The sequence below is a fragment of the Ursus americanus genome, chromosome X (assembly GCF_024610735.1).
Source record: "Ursus americanus isolate L20-20 chromosome X, mUrsAme1.1.p, whole genome shotgun sequence".
In the NCBI taxonomy this organism is placed as follows: Eukaryota; Metazoa; Chordata; class Mammalia; order Carnivora; family Ursidae; genus Ursus; species Ursus americanus.
Window position 1 is genome coordinate 35,129,208 of NC_142164.1, and position 23,527 is coordinate 35,152,734.

The 23,527-nt window shown below is 40.4% G+C and overlaps 1 protein-coding gene across 2 annotated transcripts in view; it reads left to right on the forward strand.

The window, feature by feature from the left end:
* The window catches only part of LHFPL1 (LHFPL tetraspan subfamily member 1), a 46,269-nt gene that overhangs the window by 18,063 nt on the left and 4,679 nt on the right, over positions 1-23,527 (forward strand). For both annotated transcript variants that reach the window (XM_045776540.2, XM_087859686.1), the window contains one exon: positions 587-685. In XM_045776540.2, the coding sequence (XP_045632496.1) occupies positions 587-685 (99 nt within the window). The remainder of the gene's footprint in view (positions 1-586; positions 686-23,527) is intronic.

Below are 23,527 nucleotides of genomic sequence, written 5' to 3' on the forward strand. Positions count from 1 at the left end.
TGCTTAGCATGAAGCTGGAATGATTTCTCAGAATAAGAAAGTATTCTGGAAGAGGGATTGTGGTGCCCTCCTCACCAGGAGAAGCCTACCCAACGTGTATGCTTTCTATAGATCTCAGTCTGGCAGCTGAGTCCAAGTGATAGAAATTATGACCTACCTTCAACTAGCAGGGACCTATTTGACTCTTAGAAAAGGCTACATTTTAGGAAAGAGTAGCAGTCTCTACATTATTATTCTTTGAAAATCAGACCAAGGTAGAAGAGGAGTCTGACTGGGGAGGCCACTTGGCTTTATAAGTCATTGTCAAAAACATCTGGGCTGTAAAAAGTACACTGGCTTGTCTCAATTCCTAAAACTGCCCTTTCTTTATAAGTTGTTCCCTCTACTATCTACAGCAACTCACTGCCTATGGCATGGCAAAGAAATCTTGTTGAGTTGGTAGTGTCATAGATATTTAGGGTTAAAGGGGAATGGTAAACAGTGAACAGAAGAGGTAGAAGTTGAGCTGAGCTAGTCCAGAGAGAAATTTTGGGTGACAGAAGACCTGTGGTATGTTTTCTACTTATATGTATGCTTTTCTTTCCAGGGCTGCTGATAAGCTCAGGCTGTGCATTATACCCCTTAGGATGGAATAGCCCGGAGATAATGCAAACATGTGGGAATGTCTCCAATCAATTTCGGTTAGGTAAGGTGGCCTGGGCAGGATGGCAGTGATGGTTCATTTGGGAATCTAGTATTCAAAGTGCTTTACCTCTTGGAGGGGACTCTGCTTGCTAGTGGTGCTTGTCTGAGTCTCTGTCATTATGTTGGCTTGTGGGAAGTGGTGGCTTGGCCAGATTCATTTGGCCTTGCTAACTCACAAAGGACTTAAACTCCTCTTTTTAAATTATATTTCTCTACATCCTTTATGCACTTTTACCCAGAGTCCTGTGACCTGTATGGGGAAACCGTATCTACAGGGGGATTTTAAATTGTTAAAGACCGATGATCTGTCATTCTCTGAAAAAACTCCTAGTTCCTATTACTATTTCTTTCCGAGGCACTGTTTTCCAGCTATAAATCAACGGTATCTCTTTTCACTCTCTACCAAGGATATAACAAGAGGTAATTTGGTTTATACCAAGCATTAGGAACCTAGATTAAATATGGGGAATTGTTACATTGTTACTGGTATGTTAATGGCAAGAACTGTCAAATATTAGAATGGGTGACAGAAGTAGCTCTGGACTCTTCTATGGTTGCCCATCCTCACTGAGAATGGCTTAAGTTCACTAATGTGAACTGGGAATAAATTAGTCTCCAACTGAAAGACTTCAAAATATTTTCCCAACATACTATGCTGGAAGGGAGTAAAAGGCGAAATGTCTAGGTTTCCTTGAGTATTCTCAATTATAGGGGAGGATTTTGGAACAATGAGGCCACCTATTCCCTATAGCTTATGCTCCAATATTTCCCTTTCTCTCTGTTGCCTCAAGACTGTTTTTTGAGTCCCATTTGACTCATTTTTGCAGAAAGGAGTTGTTCACTATACAAATATAACATGAAGGAAGGGTTATATAGAAGATGTGACAAATGTGGACACAGGAATGTCCAGTGTTACTGGCTCAGGGCATAGCTGACTGGCACCTTCTGCCATAGGTGAAGGAATGAGTAAATATTTGGGGGCAGGTTCTGAAGAAAAAGGAAGGAGGCCACTGGTCCAGCCAGTCAGGACAGAGAAAATTGAAGATTTAGCACATTTCTCCTACTTGGTTGTTAGACATATAATTCTCCTTTTTAGAATAACAACTTTATTGATATACAATTCACAAACCATAAAATCTGCCCTTTTAAAGTTTACAATTAGTGGTTTTCAGTACATTCATAAAGTTGTGCAATCATCATTACTATGCAATTCCAGAATATTCCAAAAGAAACCCCTTACCCATAAGCAGTCACTCCCCATTCCCCCTGCGTCCAGGCCCCAGCAGCCACTGTCAATATAGATTTGGCTATTCTAGAAATTTCACATAAATGGAATCAAATAATATGTGGTTTTTAGGTCTGCTTCTTTTACTTAGCATATTGTTTTCAAAGTTCATCCATTTGTAGCATGTATCAGTACTTCTGCTTTTCATGGCTGAATAATATTCCATTGTATGGCTATAACAAATTTTGTTTCTCTACTCACCAGTTGATGGATACTTGGGTTTTTCCACGTTCAGGCTATTATGAATAATACTGCTATGAATATTAGTGTGCACATTCTTGTATGGACATATATTTTCACTTCTCTTGTGTATATTTCTAGAAGAAGGATTGCTAGGTCAAGTGTGAATCTATGTTTAAGTCTTTTGAGGAACTGCCAGGCTGTCTTCCAAAGTGACTGCATCATTTTACATTTCAACCAGCAACGTGCAAGGGTTCCAATTTCCCAACATCTTCACCAATACTTACTTTTTGTTTTTAAAAATTATATAGCCATCCCTGTGGGTATGAAGTGGTATCTCTGTGTGATTTTAATTTGCATTTCTCTGATAACTAATGATGTTGAGCTTCTTTTCACTTACTTATTGGACATATCCCTCTTAAACTTCCTTGGAGAAATGTCTATTCAAATTCTTTACCTGTTTTTAACTGGGTTATTTGCCCTTTTTGTTATTGTTGTTGAGTTGTAAGAGTTCTTTATGTATTCTGGAAACTAGACCCTTTTCAGATATATGATTTGCAGGTAGTTTTTTTCCCATTCTGTGGGTCATATTTCACTTTCTTGATGATATCCTTTGAAGTACAAAGTTATTTCATTTTGATGAAATCCAATTTTGTCTATTTTGCCTTTGCTTCTTGTGTTTTTGGTGTCATATCTAAGAATATATTGCCAAACCCAAGGCCATGAAGGCTGTTTTGGCTATTCTGGATCTCTTGCATTTCCATGTAAATTTTAGGTTCAGCTTGTCAATTTTTGCACGAAAACCAGGTGGGATTTTGATAGAGATTGTGTTGAATCTGTAAATAAATTTGGAAAGTATTGCTACTTTCACAATATTAAGTTTTCCAATCCAAGAACACAAGATGACATTCCACTGAGTTAGATCGTCTTTAATTTCTTTCAATGATATTTTGTGGTTTTAGTATACAAGTCTCACACTTCTTTTGTGAAATATATTCCTAAGTATTGTTTTTTTTTAAGATTTATATATTTATGAGAGAGAGAGAGTGGGGGAGGGGCAGAGGGAGAGAATCTTCAAGCAGACTCCCCACTGAGTACGGAGCCCAGTGTAGGGCTTGATACCACAACCCATGAGATCATGGCTTGAGCCGAAATCAAGAGTCAGATGCTTAAAACTGAGCCACCCAGGCCCCTGTATTGTTTTTGATATTATTATAAATGGAGTTGTTTTCTTAATTTTATATTTTGATTGTTCATTGTTAGTGTATAGAAATACAAATGATTTTTCTATATTGACCTTGTATCCTGCAAGCTTGCTGAACTCCTTTATTAATTCTAATGATATTTTTGGGTAGATTTCTTAAGATTTTCTATATACAAGATTATGTCATCTGAGAATAGAGAGTTTTACTTCTTCATTTCCAATCTAGATATCTTTTATTTCTCCTCATTATCTCATTGCCCTGGCTAGAACCTCCAAAACAACATTGAATAGAACTGGTGAGAGCAAACATCTTTATCTTATCCCTGATCTTAGGAGTAAGGCATCCAGTTTTTCACCATTAAGTACTGATGTTAACCATTTTTTTTATACGTGGCTTTCATTAGGTTGAGAAAGTTCTCTTTATCTACTTCTAGTGTGTTAAGTGTATTCATCATGAAAGGGTGATGAGTTTTGTCAAATACTTTTTCTTCAACTACTGAGATGATCGCATGCATTTTATTGATTGCTCTTCATATGTTAAACCAACCTTGCATTTCAGGGATAAACCATAGCTAGCCATGGTGTATAATCCATTTTATATGTTGCTTTGGTTTGTTAGCATTTTATTGAGGATTTTTGTATCTATATTCATCAGAAATATTGGTCTATAGATTTCTTCCTTGTGATGTGTTTGTTGGGTTTTGTCATGAAGGTAACATTGGCCTCACAGAATGAGTTGCTACTTTGATTAATGTAAGATGCCAAAGTAAAAAATTGCAGACATGATTTGTACATAGTCATTTGGCAGTGTTCTGCACTAATCACCACCCCCAAGGGGCGAGTTCACAAATGGGCAATTTTGTGTGTGGCGGTCTTTGTTTTAAGTTGATGGCCATCAATTGTGTTTACCACAGAATCATTATATTTCTCTTTTCACTCAATATTTTTTATTGTTTCTTTCTCCATTGCGTTCTCCTTTATTTACCTTTCTCCCCTGCACCATATGTCTTCCCAAGGGCTCTGGCTCCCCTCTCCTCAGTGCACTGAATACTGTTGTTCTGTGAATCCTTAGAGATGAAGGGATTGCTGAATCCTGCTTGAGTCAAGTTCTCCCAGTTCCTTTTTTGAATCACTCTTTCAAATTCTTCCAACTGCCTAAGTGTCTCTTATCCATGAGCCACATTTCCTGCCCATATTCTTCAATAACAGGCCTCTGTATTAGTGCTTTTCTGGTTAATGCTGAAAAGAAGAGACAATCTGTGCCATCCTTTATCCTTTCCTGGTCAGCTGCCCAAACATACATGACAGTGCCAACTGTATCAGCAGCTGTTCCCTTGTAATATAGAGATGCCAGGAGCAGCAGCAAAACATGTAATAGATTTAAAAAATATATTTTATGATATGTTATGAATACCAAGGTTTGGAAATACCAATGCTAGAAGTACAGCCTTTCTCTTTAGACCTTTCTTTAATACTCTGGAGATCCTGGTAGTGTGGAAGCACCCTCGGCACACCTTAGATATTGTTTGGATGGATGAATGAAATAGGAGAAAACTACCCTTGGTATCCAGTATACAGACTTTTGTTTCTTTTCCCTTGAGAGGCAACATAGTAGAATGAAAGATCATAGGCTTTGGAGTCAAAGATCTCAGTTGCTATCCAGGCTCTGTCACCTATGTATTTGTTGTGGAGGTAAAGTCACTTAACATTTGTGTCTCACCTTCCTTCTCTGTAAAATGGGGGCTAATAATAATACCTGTCCCAAAAAATCTTCTCCAAATGAGAATTTTCACACTTCACCCAGTAGTGAGTTTTTCTACTCTCTTGCTTGTGTATTTTGAAGAACAAAATTTAATAATCATAATAATACATCTTTTCCATTAAAAAAATACCCATCCCACTGTTGTTACAATGAAATAATAAAAAATATATTAAAGTACCTAGCACAGCATTTGACTTAAAGTGGATGGTGGCCTTTAATATATAGGAAAGCAGAATGTGCTGGAGGGTAGACTATCAATCGGTGGCATTACTTTGATTCTGCTGTAGGCTCTATACTCTACTATGCACTCTGTATTTTGGATAAGAAGTTTCACAGAGTCAAGAAAGACATGAGGCCTACCCAAGGAAAAAAGCTTCTTACCCTGACTTGCTTGAGAGAGATGAAGGGAATGTGGAGGACAATGGAAGTAGGCATTATTAGTCTGCCAACGTGATTCTGAGAGTAAGTAAAATAGAAATTGTACTCTGAGACTCTGAATGGCCTCCTTCATTTTCCAGTAGAAGGGGTTGCACTTGTGTCTTTAGCTCCTCTTTACCTGGTTTTCCATTCAAGTTATCCTCAACCATCCACAGTTATGATTTTTAGTCCTAACCTGAATTATCAAAGATACAACTTGTATTAAGGCAGCAATCTTTATGTCTGTATTGGATTAAAGATGGCCACAAATTCTCTGATGCTCTTCCAGTAGAAAGCCTGGGTCTATCTCTACTACTTATCCCCTAAATCTGGGCTGGCCTATAACTGCTTTAACCAATAGAGTGTGGCATAAGTGACATAAAGCTCATTCTAGATCTAGCCTCTAAAGAACTTGTAATTTCCATGTTGGTTTCTTGGATCTCTGAGCAATCATATGAAATATTTGACTACTCTGCTGGAGGGACCAAATGGAAAGTCCCCGAATGCTTGGAAATAGAGAGAGGCCCAGCTGAGTCCAAACTTCCAACCATTCCTTCCAAGGCACCAGACATGTGAGTAAATCAGTTCTAGGTCCTCTATTCAAACCATCTGAATACCACTGAATGACTCTAGCTAAAGCCAATTGCAGTGGAGATAGCTCTCAGCTGAACCCTGACCAAACTGTGACCAACAGATTCATGAGATATAATAAAATGGATGTTGTTTTAAGCTACTATGTCCAGGGGTTAGTCGGTTATACAGTAATGGTTGTATAACAAACTAACGAGAAAAATGCCAAATCATATACATATAAATTTAAGATTATTATTTTTAATCAAAAGTAATTTATGTATGTGATAAAACAGTACATAAATGTTTAAAATGCAAACTCAAAGTCTTTTTCCTAACCCCGACTCCGTTCCCCAAAAGGACCATTAAATTTTTTTGTAGCTCTACAGAATTTTTAATAAATATAAAAATATGAGTATATCTTTATTTTGTTCAACCAAGATCATATTATGTATCTATCTAGCTATATAACTATACCACTCTGAACCTTGCATTTTTCACTTACCAATATCTCTTGGAGAGCTATCAATGTTTATAGATGTTCCTTTTACATTTTAGGCATGCTATATTTTCCCATTGTAGAGAGAGCATAAACTCTATGAAGGCAGGGATTTTTTCTGTGAGATTAAGTAACTTGCCTAAGGTCACTCAGCGATAAATCAGCAGAGCTGGGATTCAAATTCTAGAAGCCTGGTTCTAACTGACTTGCCATGTTCTGAGTCTTGCTATCCAGTGTGTTAGCCTTTAGCCACATGCTGTTGTTGAACGATTGGAATGTTAGGTTGATGGGACTGAATGTTTAATTTAATTTAATAAACATTTAATCTTGTTAATTAATTTAATTTAATTTATTTAATTTTATTGATTTAAATGTAATAGCCACAGTGTGACTAGGGGCTACCATATTGGAAAGCAGGGCTTGAGAATCTGTTCTTAACTGCTGTGCTCCTCTACAGAGAAGAAAGAGCCTACTAAGGAGACTCAGAAAGAATAGCCAGAGAGACATATAAAGAAAAGTAAGAATGCAGGGTCACAACAGCCAAGAGAAAGAGTGTACATCGAAGAAGAGGGTGTAGGCAATTGTGTTTAATACTGGTTCAAGTTGCTAGATGAGGATAGAGAAGTGACCAATGGAGTCAGCCAGAAAAGGTGACCTAGAGGAGCAGTTTTGCAGTTATAGATACTGGAGTAATTGTGAGGTGAGGAAAATGAAAGCAGCCTGTATAAACAATTCTTTCAAAAGTTCAAAAAGTTTTGCTACAAGGGAAAGCAGAGAAATTGTGAGGTGAGGAAAATGAAAGCAGCATGTATAAACAATTCTTTCAAAAAGTTTTGCTACAAGGGAAAGCAGAGAAACTGAGCAGTAGCTGGAGGAGAATGTATTAAGGATTAAGAGAGGCTTTCTCTAAATTGGTCAAATACTTGAGTCATGATGATAATGATCCTATAGTGGAGAGAGATTGATGCACAAAAGCAAAGGCCTTGAGAATGTGAAGGTACAATGAAGAGGACCCTTGAATGGAGACTTCATTTCAGCTGGTTTCCAAATACATTTATTTTAGCTTCACTGTGATTTTCAAAATCCTCTTTGATTCACAAAACTACTAGGGAATTCCTTCATATCCAATGGCCTATCACCCAAACAAGCCCCACTGAAAATTTCGAGAAGCTAAATACTTCTAATGGGACATAGCTGTTTTCAAAGTACCTTGTAAAACTACTATGTTATCAGTAGCACTTTATTCTAAGGTAAGGGCTCTACCTGCCATCAATGGATCACATCTGCAACATGTTCTCATGCATATTATCTAACTGATTTTCAAAAGTGCATGGATAGCAGATGGTAATATGCCCATTTTATAATGAGGAAACCCTGAGGTAGGGATAGGTAAAGTGATTTGTGTAAGGTCATACAGCAAGTGAAAGGCAGAACTGTGAATGGAGCTTATCTCCTAATTCACGGTTTTGTGTGTGACTACAATGACTTTTCCCCTCTGCATTGGTGAGGGTAGGTATTGAGTCATTTGAGAATTTCTCCTCAAGATACACTTTAGCTCTATTGTTTTCAGAAACAAATGTCTGAAACATCGTGGAAAGTACCTAGTATTGCATCTTGTCTCCTTCACTTCCACCCTCAGCCTACGTCCCCCATCCATCTTTTAGTATAATCAGGGTACAAAAACAGAAGGTGGCAGCTGAACCTGACAGGATTCTGGAAGAGGTTGTAAGTGGAATGGATGTGTGTAGAAAATTCTAATGTGCCTCTAGATTTGACTTGCATTAATAAAGACACCTACATTGTCTTGCTAAATTTGATCATAAGCAAAAGATATATAAAAGCTTTTGTTTCATATGCTCTAAGATGATACACAATCTTCCACTCTCTGGTCTTCTAGTGTTATCTACTCCTTATAGTACTACTTATCTTAGTCTGTCTTCTTAAAAGAAAGACAGTGGGTGGGGCAGGAAAGGGAAATAAAAGATCAGAGGGTGTTGGTGAAGACATAGCTCTTCAGACAAAAACACAGTTGTATAAGGAATCCACAAACTCTGGCACCCCAAAAGTTTTATTATCACCAGCTAGACTCCAAGACCTTGCCTTTACTGCCCACCTGCTTGCACTCACAGACCTTTGTCCCACATTTTTCCTTGAGCTCTTCTTTCCAGCTTCTCTCTTAACTCAGACAAATGGACAGTGAAAGTGCCCTTTGAGTGATAGTGACTACCCTGACAAGACCTCCAGCCCTCCCAGATCATCCAGACCAGTTTTAACTTAACCCCTGACTTGGAGTCTGCACAGAGGACCATGGAGTGACCTCTAGAATGACCGATGACTACCTTTATTATAATGCTAAGATCTCCACCTAAGGTGGAGCCTTAGCCTCATTTATATAACATACAATGTATGTATAGGCATGGTTCCTTAAGGCACATTTGTGACCTTATGCCTGCCTCTACATACAATGACAAGGCTTCCCTATCTAAATATTCATCCTCACCCTAAATAAAAGAAAACCATCCACCCTTGCTTGGGGACTCATGGCTTTGGAAGCTATTCCCTGTGACCTCCTTATTTGCTGCAAATAAAATTTACTTTGTGCAACAACTCAACCTAGTGCAGTTTGACTCACCAAGGAGTGAATTCCTGTTGGTCGGTTACATGACCACCTTCCTCCCACTGCGTCTCCTGTTTCTCGGATTTTCTCTCATGTCTCCTGGTCTATCTTCCAGGTCCCCTGCTGTCCTTATCCCCCTCAGTGTCTGCTCTAACACCCTGGAAACATACCTTACCTGGCTCTCACCCACCAGAGTCATCAGTTGAGCAGTTTAAGGAATTGATTCCCTTTCTTCTTTTCTGCCATTTAAAGAAGAAATTAACTTGCATGAAACCATAAGAGACACCCCCCCAAATAGCCAAAACAGTCTTGAGAAAGAAGAACAAAGCTGGAGGTATCATGTTTCCTGATTTCGAACTATAATACAAGTCTATAGTAGTCAAAACAGTATGGTATTGACATAAAAGCAGACACATAGATTAATGGAACAGACTAGAGAGCTCAGAAATAAACCCACACAAATATGTCAATTAATTTATGACAAAGGAACTGAGAATATTCAATGGGAAAAGGAAATTCTCTTCAATAAGTGGTGTTGGGAAAACTGAACAATCATATACAAAGGAATGAAGCTAGACCACTATCTTACACCATACATAAAAATTTGCTCAAAATGGATTAAAGACTTAAACATAAGACCTGAAACTAAAAAATTCCTAGAAGAAAATGTGGGAAGTACGAAAGTAAGCTCCTTTGAAACATAGGTCTTGTCAATCACTTTTTGGATTTGACACAAAAAGCAAAGGCAACACAAGCAAAAATAAACAAGTGGCTCTATGTAAAACTAAAAAGCTTCTGCACAGCAAAGGAAACCATCAACAAAATGCAAAGGCAACCTACCAAATGGGAAAATATAAATGCAAGTCATATATCTGATAAAGGGTTAATCTCCAAAGTGTATAGAGAACATACACAGCTCAATAGCAACCCCCCCCAACAATCCAATTTAAAAAATGGGCAGAGGATCTAAATAGGCATTTTTTCAAAGAAGACAGACAGATGGCCAACAGGTACATGAAAAGGTTTTCAACCTTTTCAACCTAATCACCAGGGAAATGCAAATCAAAATCACAATGAGATATCACCTCACACTTGTTAGAATGGCTACTATCACAAAGACAAAAAATAACAAGTGTTGGTGAGGATGTGGAAAAAAGGCAACTCTTGTGCATTGTTGGTGGGAGTGTAAATTGGTACAGTCACTGTGGAAAACAGTGTGGAAGTCCCTCAAAAAATGAAAAACTAGCACTACCACATGATCCAGGAATTTCATTTCTTGCTATTTATCTGAAGGCAATGAAAACACTATCTCAGAAAGATACATTGAAGCATTATTTACAGTAACCAAGATATGGAAGTAAACTATGTATCCATTAATGGATGAATGGATAAAGAAAATGTGGAATATGTATACAATGGAATATTATTCAAGAATAAAAAACAGAAGGAAATCTTGATATTTGCAACAACATGGATGGACCTTGAGGGCATTCTGCTCTGTGAAATAGTCAGATAAAGACAAATACTGTATGATCTATAAAGCCAACCAAACCAACCAACCAACCAACCAACCAACCAAAGTCACGGATACAGAGTACTGATTGTTTATTGCCAGAGGTGGGGGTGGGGGTGGGTGAAATGGGTGAAGGGGCTCAAAAGGTTCAAATTTCCAATTATAAAATTAGTAAGTCTTGGGGATATAATGTACAGCATGGTGACTATAGTTAATAATACTGTATTGTGTATTTGAAAGTTGCTAAGAGTAGATTTTAAAAGTTATCATAAGAAAAATATTATAACTATGTATGGTGATGGGTGTTAACTAGACTTATTGTGATGATTCTTTCACAATACATGCAAATATTGAATCATTATGTTGTATACCTGAAATGAATATAATGTTATATGTCAATTATATCTCAATGAAAAATAAATAAGAAATTAACAATCAAATATTTAAAGCAGTAAAAAACCCCAAACACTAATCAGGAGCTTACACTGAGACCTACAATGCGAGGGACCTTGCAGGTTAATCAGTGGCTTATTTACAGTTAGTGAGACCCAGTAGGGGTAGGGGCCTTTGAAAGCAGGGCTTTCAAGGCCCGCAACAAGGGATTTGGGACTAGCTTCCTGACTCTCAGGCATATTGTAGGTGCCCCTCAATGGCAGTCCCATACCTGTTTGTTGAATGAATCATTCATTCGGTAAGAAGGGGAAAGTCAGACAAAGGCTCTTAGCAACAGCCCTGTTAAACTTTCCCACACATTAATTTGATTAAATAAATGAAAGATTAAAGCTGAGAAAGGTGTTTTGATGGTTGTTAATTAAATCTGGCCATCAAATAGAAATTTCAACAACTTGATCCCACACAAATGAATCCTCAGCCCAACATTAAATTAATGCATTTCACTCCACCTCCTAGTTGTCCTTCATCAAGCCTCTAATTGGCATCAGCATCAGTGGGAGGCAGGGAAGAAACCCAAGGGCAGGTTGCCTAGTGGTAAGAGCGGGCTTTAGCACAGCTGCATCCTTAGCTCTGTGACCTTGGGCCAGTTTCTCAGCATGTGGGAGCTTATTGCTACCTCCTGGGGTCATCGTAAGGGTTAAATGAGATCACACATGCAAAACACCTAGTACAGTGTTTGGTATACAGTTACCAGTCAACAGTTGTTGGCCAGTATCATCATCATCATCATCATCATACCAATTGTTGAAATGGAAATGTTCCCAGTACTTTTCAGTAGTTTTCAGAAAAAGGACACACTACAGCAACAAGACATTATTTAACACAAGATGGCTTAAAAACACAGGTCAATAGTAGAAAGCCCTGCTTTCAAATCTGAGCCCTGCCACTTACTGGCTGTGCATTTTGGGGCATGCTATTTAACCTCACTGTGGGGATTGATAAAAATAGTTTTCCCCATAAGGTTATTGAGAAGATTAAGTCAAGTAATACATGCGTACAAAGCATTTAGCACAATAGGCTGCACTAAATGTAACTTGTGTTAGTAGGTAGTCGGCCCAGTTCTCAAGAGCCTCCTTACAGAGGATGCCCCAGGCTTGGCTTCTGGGAGGGAGGGAGAGACCCACTCCTCTTGACAAAGGCCTGCAACAGAGGCTACCCAAAGGCCTTGTGTGTGCTCTCTGTGTTTCCTCTCTCAGAGGCCCATTTCCTTTGCTCTCTCATCATTTCCTCTCATTCTTGCCAGTTCAAAGCCTTTTACGGTGACTCGGGGTTTGGACTTTATGGGTTTAGTTTCCAGGCATTTCCTGTTACCTTTCCTCCCTATCAGTTTCCTTCGTTGTAGAGGGTCTGTTTTCTTGTGCTCAGGAGGGCACAATGAGGCGGCTTCATACATTCTCATGTCCACAGAGGGGCAGCAGAGTGTGGTAGAAACAGTTCTGGCCTGGGGATCAGGACAGCTGTGTTTTAATTTTCCGAAATTTGCTTCAGCATGTCACTTCCCTACCCTGAGCCTTGGTTTCCCTGTTTTTGTAGACAGAGTGTTGAAATAGACTGATGAGCAACCGAAGGCCGCAGACACCCACCTAGATCCCTGCTGTGACCTACCTTTGTGGTGAAGCCTTTGATCAAATTTCATATTTATCTATTGTGGTCTTAAAAAACCAGAAGGTTAGGGCGCCTGTGTGGCTCAGTTGGTTAAGTGTCTGCCTTCGGCTCAGGTCATGATCCCAGAGTCCCGGGGTCGAGCCCAGCGTCATCGGCTCCCTGCTCCGCGGGGAGTCTGCTTTTCCCTCTTCCTCTGCACCTCCCTGTCCTGCTCATGTGCAATCTCTCTCACTCACTCTCTCTCAAGTAAATATATAAATTTTTTTAAAAAACTCAGAAGGATAAACCAGTCTACTTAAGGCAGCCGTCCTAGAGGAGAGGAGCCTTTTATATCACTCACCCATGGGAGTGAGGGCCAGGGATTGACCCAGAGGATTGGGGAAAGCAACCCACTCACTGGGCAGCAAGAGCTAGAATGCCCTGGGGAGGCTGTCCTTCTGGAAAACTCATGGCTCAGGTGTTGCTTAAAGCTTTTCAGTTGCCCTCCTGGCTCACAAAAAAAGGTTTCCATCCAGAGAAGCTGGGCTAAGCTGGAACAGGCAGGAGGGAAACAGTGAGTCAGGGACCAGCATAATTCAACAGCATATCCCTGGTGCCTGGCACACGCTTGGCGCTCTCTGAATGTTGCGCTGAGTGGAATGAACAAATTGCAAGGTGGCACTGTTGCCATCTTACTGTGTGACCTTAGCCAAGTCATTTCAGCTCCTTATATTTTTGTGCTTTTTACTGAGATATATTTGACCTCTAACATTGTGTAAATTGAAGGTGTCCAACATGTTAAAATGATACATTTCTATATTGTAATACGATTGCCATTGTAGTGACAAGTAGCACCTCTATCATATTACATCATTATTTCTTTGTAGTGGTTGGAATAATTAAGTTCTAGTCTCTTACCAAGTTTGACGATTATAATACAGTGTTATTGTCTATACTCACTATACCATGCATTAGACCCCTAGGGCTTATTGACTACTTGTTGCAAGCTTGTACCTTTAAACAACATCTGTCCTATCTCCCGACCCCCCACCAGCCCCTGGTAATCACCATTTTATTCTGTTTTGGACCACTTTGGCTTTTTTAGATTTCTCATATACATTTCAGTTCTTTAAACCTAGCTCCTGCCAACTACAGTGAGGATGATTTTATCTACCTTTAGGGATTGTTTTACCCATGAAATGACAAAGTGCACGTAAATGTGCTTTACGAAAACATTTCTGCCTTTCCTGAAAATAGCCTGCATGATAAAAGGGTATTTACTCCTGGAATAGTTGAACCCTAAGGTAACTTCAAGTCTGGTGACTCCAGAGGACTTAGGAAAAGACCTCAAAGGGCAGGGTCTCTGTTTCACTTGGCCTTACTTCCCCACTTAGCGCCTTGTAGAGAGTCTCGCAGGCTCCCTGACTGAAACAGTGAATGCAGAATTGTGAACTCGGTGTCGGTCCATCAGACCACCACGAGGTGGCGGTAAAGTCAGGTGAATGCATTCTGTTCTGGGCTGCTTTCTCAGTCCCCCCCTCTGGTCCTCAGGTCAAAGAATCTGATTCATGTTTCTTCTCCTTGCTTCCGTTTCCTCCACTAAAATTTCCTTCTATAAACCTCAATAACAGTCTTCTTTGATCCCCTCACTTTTAGTGAGTGTCTTTCCCTGGCTACTCAGGAATGATTCAGTATTCTAAGCCTTTTGTTTAAAAACAGAAACCAGTTTTTTAAATAGGGATGTTAGTACTGTAGTGCCCATTTCACGGGACCTTGTGAGGATGGAATGAAGTGACGTACCTAAAACTTAGTACAGGGCCTGAACTCGATAAATGTCAACAAGAACTGCCATTATTTTTATTGTTATTCTTACAGGTTAGACTGACCCAGGTTACTTAATAACTGAAATAGATTTCAAAAGCAGGAACCAGAGGGAAAACCGGAAACAGTTCTTTTATGTCCTCGGGGCAGTTCTCTGGCAAAGTTAGAGTTACATATTAGGGGTGGACATATATGTCCGTCTGCTGTGTTGCATGACTTTTTCAAACCATCTTTACCAAGTCCCTCCCAGGTGAATTGGGAGAAATTGCATACAAATGTATCTTTCAAGAGAAAGCCTGTAGCATTGCATCAAGCACACTGTATGTTCTTTTTTTTTAAGATTTATTTTATTTGAGAGAAAGAGAAAGAGAGAGCGCATAGAAGGCAGGGGCAGAGGGACAGAGAGTCCTAAGCAGACTCCGTGATGTGGGTTGGATCTCAGGACCCTGAGATGAGACCTGAGCTGAAACCAACAGCTGGGCACTGAACCGACTGAGCCACCGAGGTGCTCCCCCCCAACCGTAGGTTCTTTTTTTTTTTTTTAAAGATTTTTATTTATTTATTCGACAGAGACAGAGACAGCCAGTGAGAGAGGGAACACAAGCAGGGGGAGTGGGAGAGGAAGAAGCAGGCTCATAGCAGAGGAGCCTGATGTGGGGCTCGATCCCATAACGCCGGGATCATGCCCTGAGCCGAAGGCAGACGCTTAACCGCTGTGCCACCCAGGCGCCCCCCAACCGTAGGTTCTTAATTCAAGTTTGACTTTTCCTCTAAAAGTTGGACCAGTTTGAGCTAATGATATGGTATTATACAGGTGGCTCCCCACTGCACTGTGCATTGCAATCATCTGGGCCCTCTCCCCAGAGATATAATTCTATAGATTTGGAGCAGGGCCTAGAAATATGTATGTTAAAGCTTTCTCCAGACATTTGTGTCAACAAGTGGACTAGTTGAAAAGTGTTTAGCTGTTTGGAGAAGGGGCCCAGAAGTATGGATCACTCTAGGTGCTGTGCTGAATGCTTTATATGTTATCATATCATTTGACCTTCACAGCTGCTCTGTGGTGTCACCTCCATTGTGCCCATGGGAGAGCTGAAACTCAGAAATGTTAAATGACTTGGCCACAGGTTCAGTTCGTAAATGGCAGTTCATGGTAGCAAACACCATTCTCTGTCATCCTCATCCAGGACCTTGTTCGTGCACCACATGACTTCCTGAGAACACATGGGCTTGGCCCAATCTCTACTCTCTGGCTATGTGGCAAACTTGATCAAATACTTATCTGTTTGCTCAATGGCTTTCTCTATAATGACATATCTGCCTCTAGCTGGGACCTGACGAATGAATAAAACAAATACAAGAGGATTAAATGAAATAATGAATAGAAAAAGTGCCTGGTAAATTGTAAAGTGCTATACACATATTGGGTGGTATTATTTGTGGCATTGGTTGTTACCCAGATATACCGGGCCCAAGGAGAGATGTAGGGTCTGTACCTATTGGCCAATGGAGCATGGATAGAAATAGCTGATGTTCAAACCTGGCCTTGCAGGTATGGGGCTAAGTCAATGGCTGGAATGAGGGTGCATGTGCTCCTGAGTCCTGAGCTTTGTCAGCTTTCCCGGTCTGGCATTCTACATTCGTAAGTATTTGAAGATTCTGTCAAAAGTATGTAACAGTAGAGCAGTGATGTGGCATGCTGCAGGTGGTAAGGCCGTGTGCGCCATTGCTCCTTCCTCTTTCTGGACTCCATCTTTGTGGTAGAGGCTGCAGTGACTGCCGTTCAGTCTTGCTAGAGGACATCGCTCCAGAAGATCAAGTCTGGATCCTGGCAGGCACACCCCCTTGAGGATGAGGCTACCCTGGGTCAGTGATCACCCCGAAGGTAGCCGGCTGCATGCTTGGAAGTAAAGTCTCTGGTTCCCTGGCCTGTGCTGGGAAAGTAAGAGGGCAGACTCCCAAGGTGGCCAAACAGGAGAAACGGAAGAAGAAAGGACGAGCCAAGTGGTAGATGCAGTACAACTGGTACTTTGTCAATGTTGTGCCCACCTTTGCCAGCTCTGAAATCCATTGTAATCCTGGCTTTCCCCAGTAAAGTCACTTAGTCCAGTCAGAAAGAAAAGTATATAACAGTCACTCAGTAAGCATATGAGATCCTGAATGAGACACCGTACATAATTTTAAGAATTCAAGAACATAGTCTTCAATAAGCTTTGATGAGACATTTTATATATGTCTCTCTATATACATATATATATATATATATATATATATATATATATATATATCAAATACAACCATAATAATATCAATCCCAACCCATAATGATATCAATCATTAGAAGGAATAAATACTGCTAAGGCACGTGAGAACTCTAGAACTTATCTTCTTTCTCTTAGTATCAATTTGCATCTGTATTATAGAAAACAATCCGTGACTCTCTCCATATTTGTGAAGATACTACACACCACTCTTTTGATCTCTCTCACATTCTGTGGCTACAGTGATATTTCGAAAATGCAAATCTGATGTCATTCCCATTCTTTAACAATAATTCCCCATTGCCTGCAGGATAAAGACTCCTTAAGCATGGCCTATAGGGACCTTGGCCATCACTTCCATCAACACTCAAGCTCCTCCTCCTGCCCAGCCACCCTGAAATACCATGTTCTTCCAAACCTTTGCAACCTTGCATGTGTTCTTCCCATAGTTAGGAACACCCTGCTCCCCTTCCTCAGCTAGGTAACTCCCTACTTTTTTCTTGAAAACTCCCTGCCCCTCTTTGAACTGCACTTGATGCCCCTCATCTATATCATTGTATCGCTCTATGTCATAGCACTTATCACACTAACAGTCTGTTTACTTGTTCCACTTCTGTCTCTGGCTCCCTTTCACTCAATCTAGTTTGTTGATCTTACCTATGCAAGAACAACATATTTAAAGAGCTTACCGCAGTGACTTTATTAGCTGAAAAAGTTCAAGTGGATGCAATCAGAAATCTACTGAGCAGATGCTAGAGGAGAGGGGCCAATTTCTTAGAGGCCAAGTATCTTATAGAGCTCATGTTGAGTCAAGCAGGTCCAGTACTTGGTTTTTGACTAGTACTTTGGGAAGAGTACCTATTTTAGTCCATTTGGACTGCTGTGAGAGATGCCAAAGACTGGATGGCTTATAAACAACAGAAATATTTTTCTCACAATTCTGGAGGCTAAGAAGTCCAAGATCAGGGTGCCAGCAGATTTAGTGTCTGGTGAATTCTTTCTTCCTGATTCATATGTGGCAAGCTTCTTGCTGTGTCCTCACATGGCAAAAAGGGGTGAGGGACCTCACTGGGGCCTCTTTTATAAGGGCACTAATCCCATTTATTAAGTCTCCGTCCTCATCACCTAATCACCTCCCAAAGTCTCAACCTCCAAATACCATCACATTGGGTGTTAGGATTTAACATATGAGTTTTGGGGGATGCAAACATTCAGTCTATAACAATTTCCAAAGCTCTTCTGAAATGCTGCTTCAAGTGTAGTTTGATGGACTATGGAAAGAACAATACGGAGGGACATGAAAGTTTATTCAGGGGTAGGTGGGGGCCAATCCTGAGAAAGACCCAGAAGCACAATTTAAGTTGACCTGAGACTTAATTCCTCCTCTTTATCCCCCATTGAAGAAAAAGATGATCAGAGTAGCTAAAACTCAGGATAGTTATGCAGGAAATAACATAAATAGGAAAGACTGGTTGGCAACATACAAGGATGGGTCAGAAGCAAATGTTTAACAGTGCCGTTGAAGATTTCAATGGAAGGACTCAGTTTTTTCAGCAGAAGTGTAAGAAAAAAAATCAACCATACCAAGGCATCTCTGTCACCATGAAGATTTGACTTTTCACTAAGTGCTACCCTGACTTTCTAACACTAGAAATAGTGGCTACTAAAAAAACATGTTTACCTGAATTATTGAAGTTTTCAAAGGACTTTTTGTTTTGCCTTTTCAAACTCTGGCAAGGGAGCCTAACAGACTTCTGGAATATTCAATAGGTTCTGGGCCTCCAGTCTGGGTTTCTGTTGAAACTCATGCCCTGCCTGGAGAGTGAGAAGAAAGGTGTCCTCAGAGTGTTGGCTATCTTTTTACTGGGAGCTATAGTGGGGTGAGGGATGGATAGGGTGTTTGGCAATTCCCTTGAATTCATTGGCTTTGCTTTATTTTTTATAATTATTCATCTGTGCTGAACCTAGCAGAGAAAGTTCTCTCCTCATTTAGCTTAGCTGCATTGAAAATATTTTTATGCTGCTACCTATGGAGACCCTATAGTTAGCAGTATCTCTCTGAACAGATGGGACCACCAGCTTCTTCCAAACCCTTGCTGCCTGTTTAACACAAAATGCAAGTCCCCATGGCAAAAATATGTTGAATAAGCAAATAGCAACCCTATCCTTCCCCGCCCCCACCACCACACACACCAAACAGCAGTTTGGGAGGTGGGTTGCAGCCCTGGTTTCATAAGCTCAGATGGTGCTACACTGATCGGAGGAGTAGCTAATTTTCCTGAGCTGGGTCTGCTCTGGAAAAACACCACCTTTATTAGGAAGTGGTCTGTTGCAGAGCTCAGCCTGTCCACTCATTCCCTATGTACCAGGTTCTCTAGTGTTCTAATCTTACACTAATGTTTTTTAAACAAACTCCCCCTGCCTTTCTTTTCTTCCTCTTCCACCTACCCCATTGACTATCCTTTAGACTCTTTCTTTTCTTTGATCTCTCTCTAGTTCTTCCCCCTTTCCCTCCATAGAATTCCAAAGGAATCTTAGGCATCTCTCTGTAGCTGAGGTGATTGCTCTCAGGGCCAGTGCAGGCAGACTGCTTTGATATGATGAAGGCTGTGAAGGCCCTCCAGGTGGCTCCTAGACAGACATCTCCGCATATCTGTTCTGTCTCCTCTGGAAGGTGAGGTTGAGGGCAATATGCTGGTTCCCATTGCAGGTCCTCCTCTATCCTTGGGGTCACTTTTTCCTTTATTTTGCCTATAAGGCTAGAGCAATGTCTCTCAAGTTCTCTGGTTATTGGAGTATATTAGATGATAAAACAGAAGTCGATATTGCTCTCTTCGCATTCTACCTGAACCACCTCCCAAAATCCTGACTCCATGAGTTCCTAGAATTTGGATGTCATCTTTGTATAGGAATAAAGTCCCCAGTCCACACTCTAGAGCTGTTTACATTGTTAAACAGCTTTATCCCTTCTTGCTCTACCCCACAGCTCCAAGCTACTTCACAGTTCTTAACCCCTCCATCAGCCTCTTTCTTACCACAAATCCAGGGCTCCTTACCTCTGATCCTGGGTCACAAGCAGAACTTTTCCTGGAGTAGTAGCTCTCAGAACTAGACTTTTGCAAAAATTTGTGTCAAATCAAAACTTCATATATCTGAAAGTTCCATTTCATCTAACGCTAGTCAGTGTTGGAAGTGTTAGTGGTCATTATGTACTTGCTATGTCCTTGCTCCCTTGTCTCTTCCTCCAAACTTTGAGGGGCTTAGATTTTCATCAGATGATTTTCTAAAAGGGAAGACTTGAGAAACCTAAAAGACAGACTTAACTCACTCTTTTTAAATGAAGACTTTAACAAAGCAATTTAAGATTCATAGCAAAATTGAGGGGAAGGTGCAGAGATTTCCCATATGCCCCCTGCCCCCACACTTGCATAGCCTCTCCCATTATCAACATCCTCCACCAGAGTATGGTACACTTGTTGCAATTGATGAACCTATATTGACATACCATAGTCACCTAAAGTTCATAGTTTACATTATGGTTCACTCTTGGTGTGGTACCTTCTATACATTTGCACAAATATATATTGACATGTATCCACCATTAGACTATTATGCAGAGTATTTTCACTGCTCTATCAACCCTCCATGCCCTGCTTATTCATCCCTCCCCAAATCTACCAACTCATGGCAACCATTGATCCTTTTACCATCTCCATAGTTTTTTTCCTTTTTCAGATGTCATACAGTTGGAATCCTATAATATGTAGCCTTTTCAGATTGGCTTTTCACTTAGTAATATATATTTAAGTTTCCTCCATGTTTTTCGTGGCTTGATAGCTCACTTCTTTTTAGTGTTTAATAATTCCATTGTCTGGTTGTACCATAGTTAATTTATCCATTCACCTATTGAAGGATATCTTGGTTGATTCCAAGTTTTGGCAATTATGAATAAAATTGCTTTTTAGTGTTTAATAATTCCATTGTCTGGTTGTACCATAGTTAATTTATCCATTCACCTATTGAAGGATATCTTGGTTGATTCCAAGTTTTGGCAATTATGAATAAAGTTGCTATAAACATCGTTGTGCAGGTTTTTGTGTGGATGTAAGTTTTCAGCTCCTTTGCGGAAATACTAAAAAGCATGATTGCTGGATCATAATGGTATAAGTATCTTTAGTCTTATAAGAAATTATCAAACTGTCTTCCAAAGTTTGTTTACTCTCTTTATGCCTTTTCCCTCTTTATCCAAGCAGGACTCCTTTCTTTAGATTAGTTCTCTAGCGTTGTTGGCTTCTAAGGTGGCATTCTGAGCATGCCCTCTGCAAAGAGACCCTCTCTGTTAGACTCTTTCCTACTCTGATTCCCAATCCTGATGCCCCCACCAATACTAGACCCTACCAAAAGCATCAGCCTGTGGCTTACTCCTCCCAGTAGTTCATAATGATCCATTTATAGTTGGCCAGACACCATGTCCCTAAGGACATAGGACTGGGGCTCTATGGAGGGGGATCAGTTTAAGTAGCAGCCAGTGACAATTTGTTCTCTAAACAGCAGAGATGTAATAATGTAACTTAATGCTGAATCAAAGAAAATAGAGTCAAACTCCAAACCAATTTGATTTGCAACTTGGAATAAAAGCAACGTGTCTTGATTTAAATGTCATGCCCACTGCTGAGTGATGATTTAATAACTTTTATGAGGGATCTTGTCACAGCAAATTCAACACTGGAACAGAATGACTCACAGATAGAGTGTTAGAAATTATACAGAAGAGCACAAAAAGGAACAGGCTTCTCTTAGGGCTCCTCTAGAAACTTTTGCGTAAAGCTAATTTGCAGTTAGGACCTCTTTTCTCCCTCTATCCTACTACCCAATCTTTCTCTTCACAGATACCTATGCATGTATGTAGACATAATCCCCAGCTGTGATGTCAGCTCACTGCACTGTTTTCTGAGGACACGAGAACAATTCTAGCATGGAGGCTCAGAACTGGTGCAGTCAGTCTGAAAGGTGAGGCAGCAGTGAACCTGGTTATTTTTGAAAGGAACCTCAAGAACTCATCTGGTCTTTATTGCTCTGTCTCTAGACAGGTTCTTAACTACTTTCTTCAATTTTAAGGATGAGAGAGCTGAAGTCCTGTGGAGTTAAAACATTTCTTCAAAGACTCCTGTCTCCTGACTTGCAGGGAATCGGTGCTTCCTCCTGAATACCTTGTGAGATCTCTCTCCTTGACCTTCCCCAGCATCCCTGGGCTAGCATACTAGAAGGCTCAAAGCTGACCATGCCCCAGTTCCAGTCAGCTTCCCAGGTCAATAGGAAACCATGCACAGCTGTTCTTAAGGAAAAAGATTCCATTCTGTTGGCATAATTGTTCAGCTATCAAGATTCATTTTGGAGGTAATTCAAAGTGTAAATATCTGGTGTTTGCCTAGATGACGGTTGCTTAACCTCAAAAATACTAACATTTTTGGCCAGATCATTTTTTGTTGTGGGAGGCTATTTTATGTATTGTTGGGTGTGTACCAGTGTCCCTGTCCTCTGGTTAACTGGTCTCTTCCTACAGTATACAACTGCCTCTAGTCCCTTTTATACAGAGATTTTAGGTTAATCTTCCCAAACTATACCTCTAACTCAGCCATTCTTAATGGGAAGCAATCCACTCCACCCCCACTCCCAGGGATACTTGACAATGTCTTTTTGTATTTTCAGTTACCACAACTCAGCGGGGAGAGATAAGGTGCAGACATGTAGTAGGTAGAGGCCAGGGTGCTACAATGCACAAGACAGCCCTCCCACTCCTCCTCGCCTCCCCACCATACAACAAAGATTTTTTTGGCCCAAAGTATCTACAGTGCCAAGGCTGAGAAACCTTGTTCTATCATGTCATCCTCTGGTCAGAAAATTTCTATTGTTCCCCATTGCTTGTGGGAAAGATGCCAGATTTCATGGGTCCTCCTGGTCTATGTTCAATTTATTATTTGCCAACTACAGCTCCTTTTCTGAAGCAACTCTGAATGGAGTACTTTTTCTGAAACCTGTGGTCAGCTTTCTCACTTACATAACTTTGCTCACACCAACCACTCCGACTGCCTAGAATGTCCACTTCCCACTGCTAAGTAAAATTGAAATGCTATTTTCTCTATAAAACACTACCTGAGCATGAATTCTCCCAGATACAAATAATTCTTTTCCTAGATGTTCTTGTAGTATTTCCATCATATGTCTCTTAAAGCATTTATCATGTTCATAGTAGAATGGAAATTTTGAGTTGGAAGGGGCTTTTAAAAATCTGTCTAGTGACGGGGCACCTGGTTGGCTCAGTCAGTTAAGCATCTGCCTTTGGCTCAGGTCGTGATCTCAGGGTCCTGGGATCTAGCCCTGTGTTGGGCTCCCTGCTCAATGTGGAGTCTGCTTCTCCCTCTCCCTCTGTGTTCTGTCTCTCTCTCACTCTCCCTTTCTTGCTCTCTCTCAAGTAAATAAATAAAATCTTTAAAAAAAATCTGTCCAGCAAAATTCCCTTCACTTAAAGAAAAGGAAACAGAGACCCAGAAAGCTGAAGTGATTGGTTGAAGACATAGTTTCCCATAAGTCTTTGACCATAGTAACTTGTATCCTTGGCTCCACTCTCCTGGTATGGTTGAAATAGATGACCATGGACTTTCAGTCTTGGCACTCAC